The sequence below is a fragment of the Lissotriton vulgaris genome, chromosome 5 (genome assembly GCF_964263255.1).
Source record: "Lissotriton vulgaris chromosome 5, aLisVul1.2, whole genome shotgun sequence".
NCBI classification, from domain to species: Eukaryota; Metazoa; Chordata; class Amphibia; order Caudata; family Salamandridae; genus Lissotriton; species Lissotriton vulgaris.
The window spans coordinates 1,016,795,435-1,016,808,408 of record NC_141693.1 but is presented as its reverse complement, the minus strand read 5'-3'; the positions used below and the strand labels follow the sequence as shown (position 1 = coordinate 1,016,808,408).

At 41.0% G+C, this 12,974-nt stretch overlaps 1 protein-coding gene across 1 annotated transcript in view; it reads right to left on the bottom strand.

The window, feature by feature from the left end:
* SLIT1 (slit guidance ligand 1) overlaps window positions 1-12,974 on the bottom strand; it is an 842,620-nt gene that overhangs the window by 194,712 nt on the left and 634,934 nt on the right. The window contains exons 18-19 of the mRNA XM_086922632.1: window positions 11,250-11,393; window positions 423-566 (exon numbers count right to left, since the gene is read on the bottom strand). Coding sequence (XP_086778758.1) covers window positions 423-566; window positions 11,250-11,393 — 288 coding nt within the window. The remainder of the gene's footprint in view (window positions 1-422; window positions 567-11,249; window positions 11,394-12,974) is intronic.

Below are 12,974 nucleotides of genomic sequence, written 5' to 3'. Positions count from 1 at the left end.
TACTCATCTTTACAGTGTTGTCTTCAAAATATATAGATATAAATAAATATATAAATACAAAGCATATTATATATAAAGCAAACAATGGAGGTCAATGATGGGTTGTAGGCTAAATAGAAGCTTCTAACAATACAAGACACTAGATTTCAGAAGAAAATAAAAGATAGACCCCTACTCCTTCAAAATAGTTTGTCTGAGCAGATGTGGTGGGCATTTTCTTATGTGGCCGTTCTACTGATATCAATATCCATAAATGTATGATGTTAGTGTTTCTGCCCAATGCTATTTTGGATCAAATATGAAGTACTTGTAAACATACAAAGGGCCACAACATGTAGCAGAGGGTATTTTGGATCAGACAGATAGCAGCAATAAACACATGTTCAATAAGAAGACTACATAACATGCAGATTGGGACTCACAAAGTTGAGAGTGACTGCAATGTGTCAAATGCTCCGGGGGCGACAGTGGTGATCTGATTATCATAGAGGGAGAGTAACCGCACGTTTCTTAGCCCAGTGAAGCTGTCATTGTGCACGCAGCCTATCTTGTTATTCCGCAGCATCCTGAATTAGGAAAAAGAACAATTTAGTATATTTGGCTGGTTGTACACAATTTGATAACCAATTTTTAAGTCAGAAAACTAGTATTAGTGGATTTCCTCTAAGGAATTGCTTACATTTTTGACTTTTTAGTGAGTCACAAACATCCAGTCTGTCTATGGTCCTATGGATTGTCTATCATGCAGTCAATCCACAGGAGTAAGTGTGGTGGAAATGTGCAGTAGCACAGGAAACACTTTGCAGCGTTCCCTAACAGAAAATCCTTTTTTCTAGTGGAGATATCCGTATCTGGCCCGTATTGCAAATATGGAGGGGGTGCACTTTTTTCACACCCAATCTCCACAATTAGAGCATATTTATTGCCATCAATTGCAAGTGCTCATTATCTTTCGGATGGCTGCTACATGCCCCTTCCCTGGGAACCCTCATGCCTCAAACCTAATCTCAAAGTTAATACTATGGAAAATCCAGTAGACCGGCGGAATTTTCATCATACTAAATTCAATCCAATGACTTAAGTGCCTGCAGATCCTGACTGTATGAATCAGGATGTGCCATTTATAAACAAATATAAGGCCATATGTATAAATAATTAATGCAACACAATGCAGCAAGACACCTTCCTGTGCTGCGTAAAAGGGAGAGGGCAGGAAAGCACTATATCTACCAAGATATGTTGCATTCCGGCCCTCTGCCTCTGCTGGCAGACAAGCTGGTGCCTAGCTCCAATGCAGGAACCCTTGCACCAGATTTACCAAGCCACACAGGGCCACGCAAGGTGGTGTTGCGTGACTTAGAATATATCATTCTATGTTTTGCATCACCCTTGCGCTACCTAGTGTGGAGCAAGGGTGACGCAAGTCTTTGATGAATATGCCCCTTAGGTTTTCTGTGCACTAAAGCTAGTTCTAGGTTTGCAGAAAAAAATTAATTTGCCCACATGTTACCAAAATATTTAACATTGCATACTATAAAATTCGTTGCCACTGACTTTCTTCAATTCGTAGTCAATGATAACGAACATTTTTTAGTGGGTAGGAGGGAGAGTTTTCCTAACAATTCAGTTCTCTCCTTTCCTACCACAGCATCCTATTGCCCTTGGCAAGCACCAGTCAGTATCACTTTCAGGCTGACAACAGATGGTTCATGGACCTGTTAGAAAATAAAGGAACGATGACAGGGGAGCAACTAAGATTTTCTTAACTAGACTCAGAGTTTCCATATCAGCTTTAATTGTATTAGGTAAGACTAGAAAATGGTTTGTTAAACCTTCAACTTTAGATTGAAAGTTGCACAGATCACCAATCACAGTTTCTCCTTAGCATGTGAAAAATATTAAGAGGGAAGGGGGTGTGAACTGCGGTGCACTGTTGAAGGTAGGTAAGTGGGAGCCAGGGGCATACATTTGACTAAAAAAGAATAAATAGGATGTTAGTAAAATAAGAGCCATAGAAAACATTGTAAAGATATGCAAAAATGAAAGGAAAACTAAACTACACAAATGGTTCCGCTAAAGATGACCAAACTCTGCACAAAAACAGAATGGACCTTTAATGCAAAGGACATTTCTGTCCTAAACCATCTAAGCACTATTTCCTCCAGACATATTGGCCATGGTGTATGATGACATTTCATGTTCTTCTCTGGAAAGTTAATTTTTCTTTTTCTTTCCTAGTCTATTGACCATCTATACAGCACACATTTAAGAGGTTTTACTATTATCCAAGAGAGTCCATTTCATAAACCCTACCATTATTTAAAGCTGTGACCGATGAATACATAAATATCCTTGCAGTAGTGGCTCAAAATAGGGAGGTGTCCTACTGCTTTCTGTTTTGTAGTTGACAAACCATCCCTCACATTCTTAGACACTCACCCAGTCTCAACCTTGCATTCAGACCTGGCATGCATTCATTTCCCTTGTCCCAGAACCTCTGATCTTTCGTATAACACATACATCTGTTTTAGGAAGTAAGAAACAATATAATATTCTGAAACCTCATAAAGATCAACATTTTAAATCACTTAAATCCATATTACATGTTTAGATGAAAACAAAATTAAATATTTTATTCTAAATTACTATAGGCTGCTTTAAAGAAACCATAAAATGTTGTTAAATACCATATATATGTATATATATACACATAATTATATATGTATATATTTATATATTGATTGCACCACCCAAGCCCACAAAATTGTATCTCACATTTTGGCTGAAAAGCTTTGCACTCTTGCTGGAAAACATGAAGAACCCACAAAGTACCACATCAGCAAGGACCACATCTAAGGGAAGGACTAGGTGTGACCTCTTACTGTCACATTCCTACCTTTAGTCTATCTACATCAGGTGAATTAATTGCATTTTGTGAAGCCGAATATTCATAGTTCCTCAGTGCAGAGAACTTTCAAGATTCTAGATGGCATCAATGTCTGAAAAACTAGACAGTTCACAATATTTTCTCGAGTTACAGATGTAGAAGGACGTCTACCAACACCAAGGGTGCACTGAGAACACAGAAAGGGATATTTAGGCATTTGACAGAAGACCAATTTGTTGGTCGAGTATCAATTTGCATTGAAATGCCCGGCCAAAATAATTTTGGGGAGTTTGAAAAGAAGGAGGCGCACTTTTTAACAGCAAAAAAAGCAATTCTCACAGACGTGCATTACCATGTTTGCTTTATTCACCTAATTTTGATTAGCACAATTTGTAACTTTAAAATAGTAAATAATGATTTCAACAAACTGTAAGCAAATGACCTGATTATGATTTGTAAAATGTCTCAGTGAAATGTATTTCCTTTTTGGAAGGAGGTGGCATATTTAAAAGTCTATCACTCCACTCATGCTGATAGAAACTTTGGCTAGGTGGAGATAAAAGAGTGTGACTGAGGGTAAGTACCTGAATTTATGTCCAAATGGGGCCAAATGTCTATTATATGCTTAATTTTACCATATCTGCTAGTGACACACTAACTGTGCCATGTCATGATCCCGATTCCGCTTGAGCATGCATCTTTGTTCAATGGAATTGTGCTGTCAATGATGCATATGAAAACGTGGTAAATCTATGAGTTAGTAAATGACTGCAAAAAACACAGTTTAGCAACATAAAGTAGTGGGTTCCGCTTTGTGCTTCCTAAATGTTTTGCCAGCAGCTCTTGCAGTAACTATTGAATTATGGAGTTAGTGTATCTGCCGCAGCATGGACTACGACTCATCTTAAGAAAAGGGTAAGTATGTACCTTTTGGACCCTGCTGACATTAGAGCGTTGCCCCATTGTCCCACTATTATAAATTAAACCGCTCCAATTTGCTGCTTCGGGGAAAAGGAATGAGGTGGAAGCTACAGAAAGTAAGCAGGGATCTTAGAGGTCCAAGAGCCCTCTTCAGGGGCGTAGGAGACACAAAAATTCTGGGGGGGGGGGACAGGGACAACCTTGTGGACTTTCCAGTGACCTTATACAAATCACTGCCCGTAAAACAAATACAATCGCATGCTTTCGACGTGAAATATTCAGAAAAGCAGGCATGTTGTCACAGTTTTCATGTATGCTTTATTGTTATTTACATTCATATAGTAATCAGACCAAATGTTAAATAACCATGTATAGGAATCTTGCTGCACCAAGCAAACATAGGTCGCTGACTTAGGGTGGGGGCGTCGTGTTTGCAAGTGCATTATGATTTGAAAAGTACCTGCTGCTGCATTCTAGGTCTCCAGCAATTTTCAGGCAACAATAAAAATGTGAAGATAACTTTGGTGATTAATGTTCTTTAATGAGAGAGATCGGAGGTTTGTCTAGTGGAAGTTTTGACTCTTGGTAAGGTAGACACAGTGGGTTAATATGCCTGCTGCAAAGAATGTGTAGCACGCAGATCACAAAATGCATATTATGTAAATTGGTCAGTGAGTTACTGCTTTTGTCTGAGAGATTATTTTAGTATTTGCAGTTTATAAATTAAAATCCTAACATTGAACAGTGAGCTATTAAGCGTCATCAAAGACATGCATGAAAACTTCAAGGTATAGATTAGAACATTATGATTTTTCTCCAGTCTTTCCTTATCCTAAAGTTAAAAAATGGGTTAATTAGGATAGAAATCAATTCTGATTATTAAAGAGAACCCCCCAACCATGGTGTTATATTTTAAATTCTGAGTTTGTGCTTCTTTAGTGTTGCAACGCCATCCTGTACCCTCCCCAACATTTTGCTGACTGGTACTGGTGGTACCTGACTCTGACTGACCCTGGCCTCTGCCTGAACAGGCACTGGGCCAGTGCTATTCTGAAAGAGACACTTAAAGATACTGTGAAACACCTACATACACTAGGGTGCACTATGTATTAGGGTACCCCTATGATCGGCATGACCTCTCCTATAAGGCTCTAGTTCATAATAGGGCAGGGAGATTAGAACTACCTTTAAGTCCCTAGATTATAATAGGGCATGGCAGTTTAGAGGCCAGCAGCCCTTTCTGCGTTTGCATGTGGGCACTGCTGAAGCCTGAGGTCAGTTTAAAAGTAGCCCTGTGTTGTAGGACTACTTTTAAAATGCAAATTGTGCCCAAACTCGACTTTTGGGTTTGGGGGAACTTATAAATTGATCAACTACAATGCTGGGGCAAAATTAAGTTAAGTGGAAAATGTTTTCAACTTAACTATGGCTGTATCATATTTGCCACATAATATATCATCTGCTGCATAATCTAACAATGTGACCCAAAACATTTTTGTAGCTCAAACGGATCAAAAATTACTAAAATAAATGTGACTTATGTTCTGTGAATTGCAGGGCCCTTTGCAAAGGTTGACTGGTCACCTTTCCCTCTGCTGCATTTGTATGTTACATAGGTACAAATGAGGCAGAAGCTTTGCAGAGGCTGTTAGTATGTATAAATATGTTAAAATAATAAAGTATCATAAAATGCACTACATCACATTGCAGCCTTTTTATTATTGCATCATTTAGTTAACACTGCAACATAATGTTGGCCTCCATTGCTGCATAACTCCAGTGGCCCTAAAGAAGGCTGCACGAGTTAAAAGTGTTTGTGCATGAAGCAGAGACCATGAAGTTTGCAAACTTAGGGGCTGATTACGAAGGCAGGAGGACTTCAATCCGTCCGCCAACGAATGCGACCGCCACTATGGCGTTCGCCGTGCCTATCTTTTACATTGCAGGAGGTGCTGCTGGCTGCATCATCTGCCGCAATGTAAAAACTGGTACAAAAGGGGGTGGTGATGGATGGAGCATCTGAATCAATCAAACACTCACACCCAGTCAAAAGATCTGGGTTTAATCCATCACCGTTCTTTAGCCCACTCTGTCACCCCAGTTCAGACATGGCTATATGCAAATCAGTCTGACCCTGCGCCTCATGGGAACATTCCAGCCCGAACTGCCAAGCCATGTCTTCCCTGGACCGTAAACAAGCTTCCGAGGACCGGTTTCTGGCATTCCAGACGTTTTTAGCCCGGCTTGCTTGAATCCAGTGGCAAAGTGAGCAAGGGACTCGCGTCTGAGCATACCCTGCCACACTTATGGCGGCCAAAAGCGGTACAAAAGGGGGTGGTGATGGACGGAGCATCTGAATCAATCAAACACTCACACTCAGTCAAAAGATCTGGGTTTAATCCATCACCGTTCTTTAGCCCACTATGCCACCCCAGTTCAGACATGGCTATATGCAAATCAGTCTGACCTTGTGCCTCATGGGAACAGTCCAGCCCGAACTGCCAAGCCATGTCTTCCCTGGACCGGAAACAAGCTTCCGAGGACCGGTTTCTGGCATTCCAGCTGTCTTCAGCCCGGCTTGCTTGAATCCAGTGGCAAAGTGAGCAAGGGACTCACGTCTGAGCATACCCTGCCACACTTATGGCGGCCAAAAGCGGTACAAAAGGGGGTGGTGATGGACGGAGCATCAGAATCAATCAAACACTCACACCCAGTCAAAAGATCTGGGTTTAGTCCATCACCGTTCTTTAGCCCACTCTGCCACCCCAGTTTAGACATGACTATATGCAAATCAGTCTGACCCTGTGCCTCATGGGAACAGTCCAGCCAGGACTGCCAAGCCATGTCTTCCCTGGACCAGAAACAAGCTCCCGAGGACCGGGTTCTGGCATTCCAGCCGTTTTCAGCCCGGCTTGCTTGAATCCAGTGGCAAAGTGAGCAAGGGACTCACGTCTAAACATACCCTGCCACACTTATGGCGGCCAAAAGCGGTACAAAAGGGGGTGGTGATGGACGGAGCATCTGAAACAATGTAAAAACTGACATGTTACATATATCACTGCACTACGTGGCAGGCAGAATGCGGTGCCTGCTACATGGTGCAATGATATGTAGGGGGGTTCCTTAGATGCACCCCAGGTCCCATGTCTGAGGGCTGGAGGAAAGTGGCCCACTATGGGCCTCCAATGTCCCTTTCCACCAAAATTTCATGGTGGGTTAACTGCCAAGGATAGGCTGGTGGGTAAGGGGTATCGTAATCCTTACTGTGGTGCCTGGTAGGTACCACCAGCATTGTAGGAACCACGAGCCCCTCCTCCGCACTGGCAGGCTCAAGGAGCCAGTCGGTGCGTGGCGGTGGGGCTTTCCGACCACCAGGGAACCACCTGCAATTGTAATATGGTTGGCGTAGATGCAGTCACCGATGGCGGTGAGACTGCCACTGACAGGGTGATGTGGCGGTTCCACCTCCATTATAATCACCCCCTACGTTTGGCGTGCATGCAAATCCTACTTTGTCAACCCCTGGTAAGTTGCACCACTACTGCTGAAAAAGGCCAATGGAGGTACCAATGGATGCGGTGGACTGGCCTCAAGGATCTTGTGACCTCAGTGACAGTCACTGTCAATCTAGGGTGTGCTTCTTTGTATGCCTGCTAGCAAGACTGGAGGTAACCTGCAGTATGGATTGTGGTGGACAGGCCTTCAAGGTTAACTCACACTTGCCACTGCTGGGTTCCACCTGCGGGTGCTAAGACATCAGGGCTTCTAAGGTCTATTGGTCTTTCTAAGGTGTAGCATCGAATGAGCTCGGTCAGGAGTGTGGACTGGTCATGAAGGCTGAAAATGGTGCGCCAGTTCCAAATTCAGCAGCTCTGGCCAGAGTACCACATCCTCTCCCACACTGAACACCATAGTGCCCTACTGAGAGAAACTTGCACTGCCTTCAGCTACAACTCAATTGTGCTGCAACTAAATTCAAATTATGCACTAGACAACAGTAAAATGCCTGAAAAAAAATGAAGAACACCCTTAAAAAAGCAAACACTCATAAAGAATGCAAGAATAAGCAAATCATGTGAAATGTATTCAGGAACAACATGGTTACCTTAACAGTTTTAAACTCATTATTCAGAAATTTAAGTGATTTTTCCTGAAAAATTCAGGACATGGCTACGGACCATTAAGGGACCTGTTTCAATGTCCATTGCTTATATCCTTTCAAAATGTAAGCAGTTTGGTTTAAAAAAAAACCACATCCCCGAACACAGAGCCGCAGTACACATTTTATAAGCTAAAATAATTAAAACAGTTGAAAACAATTGTATTAAACATTTACACTTCACCCATCAACCAGGTATTGCAGTCCCTTTAGGAATGGTTCACTTCCCCACCCTGGGAAAACAATGTTGTTCAAAGAAGGAAGAAAAAAAGAAAGCGCTTTCACTGGCAAACTCTGTAAAGTGGTTCTAATATGTGTGGATGTAAATAACAATATGGCCTGTCTGCTGACCACTCTATATTGATTAATTTAGGTATTTCATTTTTTTTCTGTCCGTCCCGAGGTTTTTCTTTGGAATTATAAAACGGTTAGTAAATGAAGAAATATCCAGCCAAAGTGTTCGCCTATTTTGGATCCATTTCACAGAGAAACAAATAAAGAAAAGGAGATGCAAGAGAGAGTACATAAGAGCTCTTGAAATCAGAACTTTAGCAGGAGCGAGACAGACAGAAATGGGTATGAAGGAAAAGAGACAGTTTTTTCCCCTTCTCTGACCTTCCCAGAGCGCCAAGCCTTCCTGCAGCATAACAAAGGGCAGAGGGCGGGTGGCCTCTTTTACTCCAGGCAGGTCAAGTGCAGGGCCATTAGGTAGCGCTTCCATGCGCTAATGGCCCTGCCACAGACAGGAGAGAGAGGGGAAAATCTTTTGTCCCTCATTCCCCCACCCTTGTCCCCCGTGTCCCCCCACTCCAAAATCTGGGGGGGATATATCCCCGTGTCCCCCACACTTCCTACGCCCACGGCCCTCTTTACTTCTTTTTGCTGTCTTCATGATCCCTGAGCGACTTATAGTATGGTGGTAGCAGTTACCCCCAGCAACCTATCTTTGAAATCCATGCACTGCAAACAGCATAATTTCCTTGAAGATGGGTACATGCCACCATATTGTGTTGTTTAGCAGGCACATAAAATGATCACAATACGGCCATCAATTTTTTAAGTTTCACACATTTTGTCTTTTTTACAAAAGTCTTAAATTAATTCCTTCTTTGCAAAGCGAGAGACAAGTACAAGCTTCGACGTTTCCTCAAATAAGCAGCTTCCTCCTTTACATGAAGATAACTGGGTTACGTGTCTGTTATTGTGGCATGCAGAAAAAAATGTCAGAAGTTCTAATGGCAGAACAAGCTTCAACTGTACCAGAAACATATTTGCTTTCTGCCTTACTCTAAGAGAGGATGACCTTCTCTCACAATCTAAAAGCATGGATGCAACACAAGAAAATGATCGCCAGGTTCTAACTGACAAAAGGAGAGGGCATTTATGACCTACAGAAGCCAGTTGCCCCTAGCAACACAGTAATTCTGCTGAAAAGACCAGCAAAGTGAAAGACGTTTTTTTAACTTTTTCAAGAAAACATTTATTTAAGGACAGCAAACTAAAAAATGCATTAATTTCATTTCCCATTTATTTACAGAAAGCTTTTTGTGACCTGTGCTGAGAGCCAACACCACTAAGTGATATCAGTAGTTGAAGAGGGGAGGATGTTAGATTCAGGCCTGACTGTAAAGGAGGATTCTGCAGCTCAGAAAGACAACACACCATTCAGGGGTGCCTTAAAACAATAGGCAGCAGGAAGGGTAAATTCACAATACTGATTGGGATAGTCATTTGTGATGGTGGGGGAGCAGATTCAAGCTACCTGCTCCCAGGCTACCACAATGTATTCGGGCCGGGCACTGAATCTGCATCTGCATTGATATCTACAAGGGATGATATCAAACAAAGGTTGCAAAAAATTAGACACTCCTCTTACTTGATCACTCATCTGTCTTTGATACAGGTTACCACTCTACATTACTACAGAGACCTGATGACATGGCAGTGCAAATAACCGTCCTGAAATGGTTTCCCTCATACCTCACTCATTATCTCACTTCCTCTTTTCTCCTCTAAACAATTAAACTCAACATCTGGCATTCCAGAAGTTTCAGCCACTGCTTACCTTATATTCAACATATTCTACTGTCCACCACCTCACCTCACCTCCCCTCCTTAATTATTCTCAAATGTTACAACTATGATTGAAAAATAAAAATCAGCAGAATGTGATCCTTGAACCATCGGACAGTGCATAGAAGCATTCGACCACTGGGTATTAGCTAGCAACCTCAAGCTAAGCACTTCAAAAACTGAGATTCAAATGTGGGGCAAATGGATGAACTATAACTCTTTAACCATTTTGCCTCAGATTCTAAGATCCCACAATTACATTCGGGATGACCTACAGAATCCAGGTGTGGTTCAAGACTCCAATTTATTCCTTATTCCACAAGTAAATTGAGTGGCCAAAAAAGCTTTCATAGAATGATGTACCTTCAACAAATTTTCTCATATCATATTGTCCCTCAAAAGGTTTAATCTACCATCACCTTAGTAATCCCCCATCTTGACTATGGCTACGGAATGTATCTTGGAGGAACCTCTACTTAAAACAATTATATAGAATTCAAAAGAAAGCCATCAAGACAGCGTATCAGTCTACCAATGCAAGGCTATATCACCCCCTGGCATCATATACTAATAGCTAGACAGGTCCACTTTAAAGCAAAGTGCATTGCTCATCAAGCAATCCATAGGACAGACACATGTGTGCTGTAGGCTGGCCATTCCATTGAACGTGCCACACTTTTACAAATCATCAAGTAATGGGAACTCCCTCTCCATCCATACAGCACAATTATGAAACTCAATGTATGCATGAGTACAAAGAATTTACATGTACTGCAATATGGCTCTTCCCATCTATTTAATTGCAATATGCAGAAGACTTTCTAAACAAACTAGTAAGAAGGTATGCATGAATGCATCAATTATCACTCTCTCTGAACATCTCACGCTAGTAATCCACAATGTGTGCTACCCCATGTTTTTGAATCTCATTCAAATTACCCAACATCTTCCATGTAGGCCATTCTACTCCCAACATACTTCCAAACTCAACACAGAAAGGATGCCCAAGAAAATGATCAAAAATGGCGCACTTCATTTCATAGTCAGGGATATGAAGCACTATACAAATACTGCAATGCAATTTAGCTATGATGACAGGCCACTGTTGGAAAGACATTGAATTCATCTAGTCACATTATGGTCCAGTAGACAACTGAAAAGTGTATGTTGTCTTTGGTAACTATTGGTAACTCAGTGTGCCATACTTACAGGGTTCGCAGTCCTTCCATGCCCCGGAACATTCCACTCCGGACTGATTCCAAATGATTGGCTGTCAGGTGCAGCTCACTTACTGACACCGCTCCCTCAAATGCCCCCTCCTCGATCTCACTGATTTTGTTGTTACTCAGATTACTGTGGAGCAATTGAGTAGAAAAATAAAATATGTGATATTACTAAAATCACTTTTTGCTTTTAGTTTTTCACTGCGATATACAAGAGGAACAATTACATATCATGCTTCATTTTCAGGTTTAAAAAAATGATGTGCAATATAGATTACAATCCTGTAGATCCCGCTGGAACCTTCATGACTTCGAGGCATTACAAATTCTTTTTTTAAGAGATTTTTAAATCTTATGAGCAGCAACTAAAAATCCAACCACTGAGATTTTAACTCTGTATACTTCAAGGCTCCCATATATTGCTATGCATTCTATGCCACGTATCATTTCCTTTGCATATTGTTTTATTCAGAACATTTCTTAGGAATTATATAGTTTCTCAATTCTAGCACATGGACTTTGTTAATGTCTAAAATGTGCACTCTGTGACAGGAGAACTGTAGTTTTAGAAAACATTTACTCTGTATAGGTATTTATCATAATTGTATGTTTATATCTTCCTTGTTTTAAATTGCTGATATGCTGCATGGTGATATGATATGGTATGTGACTCATTGCTCATGCGTGGCAAAACCGAAATATTCAACAAGCTCTTCATTTAAATATTCATCAATGAGCCTTAATAGTAGAATATGTTAATTTTTAATGCAAAGACTAAGGAACCTCTACAAAGTTAAACAAACAAACTATGGGCCATATGTATCATAGTTCTGTTTTGCGAATTCCAAATAGCGAATTTAAAGGAATCGCTTTTTGAAATTCGCAAAACGGTATGTATGTACAAAATCGCTGTTTCATAGCGATTCCTTACCATTCCTAATTTGCGATTAGCAAATAGGTAATTGCAAATTACCCATTCATTTCTATGGGCCAGGAGGCCCATAGGAATGAAGGGGGAATTTGCGATTAGCAATTTGCTAATCGCAAATTAGGAATATTTTCAAGGGTGCAGGGGTGTCTCAAGAACACCCTGCTGCACCCCTGAAAATGACATTTGGGGGCATATGACGCACATACATGCCCTAAGGGCATGTATGAGCGTCATATGGCACCTTTGGTTTTTTTGAAAAAAGCTTTTTTAAAAGAATTCGCAACTTACCACGAACTAGAAGTTGGTGGTAATTTGCGAATCCTTAATGGCATTTTTGGAATATTTTTTCTTTGATACATTGCATTTAAGGAATCGCAAAATTTGCGATTCCTTAAGTGCAATCGCCAAATAAGGAATAGCAAATTTTGCGATTCCTTATTTTCCATCAAACATGTTACATACATACCATTTAGCTAATTAGCATTCGCAAAAGCCGAAATTCGCAGAATTTCACCCTTTGCGAATGCAAATTAGCTTGATACATATGGCCCTATATATATCTCGAATGAGCATGTTCTAAGTTTGCTGTTTAGAAATTCCTTCTAGGACTACTCTGCATTATTTTCTCTGAGTGATAGCCACCAGATATATGTGGATAGTGAACATCCAGAAATTTGGAGGCCAGGTCTCCACTTGTGATGTGATTTCCACGTGCCATGGAAAATTCAAATAGACTGATCCGGAGGGACATTATAGTGTTAGTGGGAAGGAGGCAATACC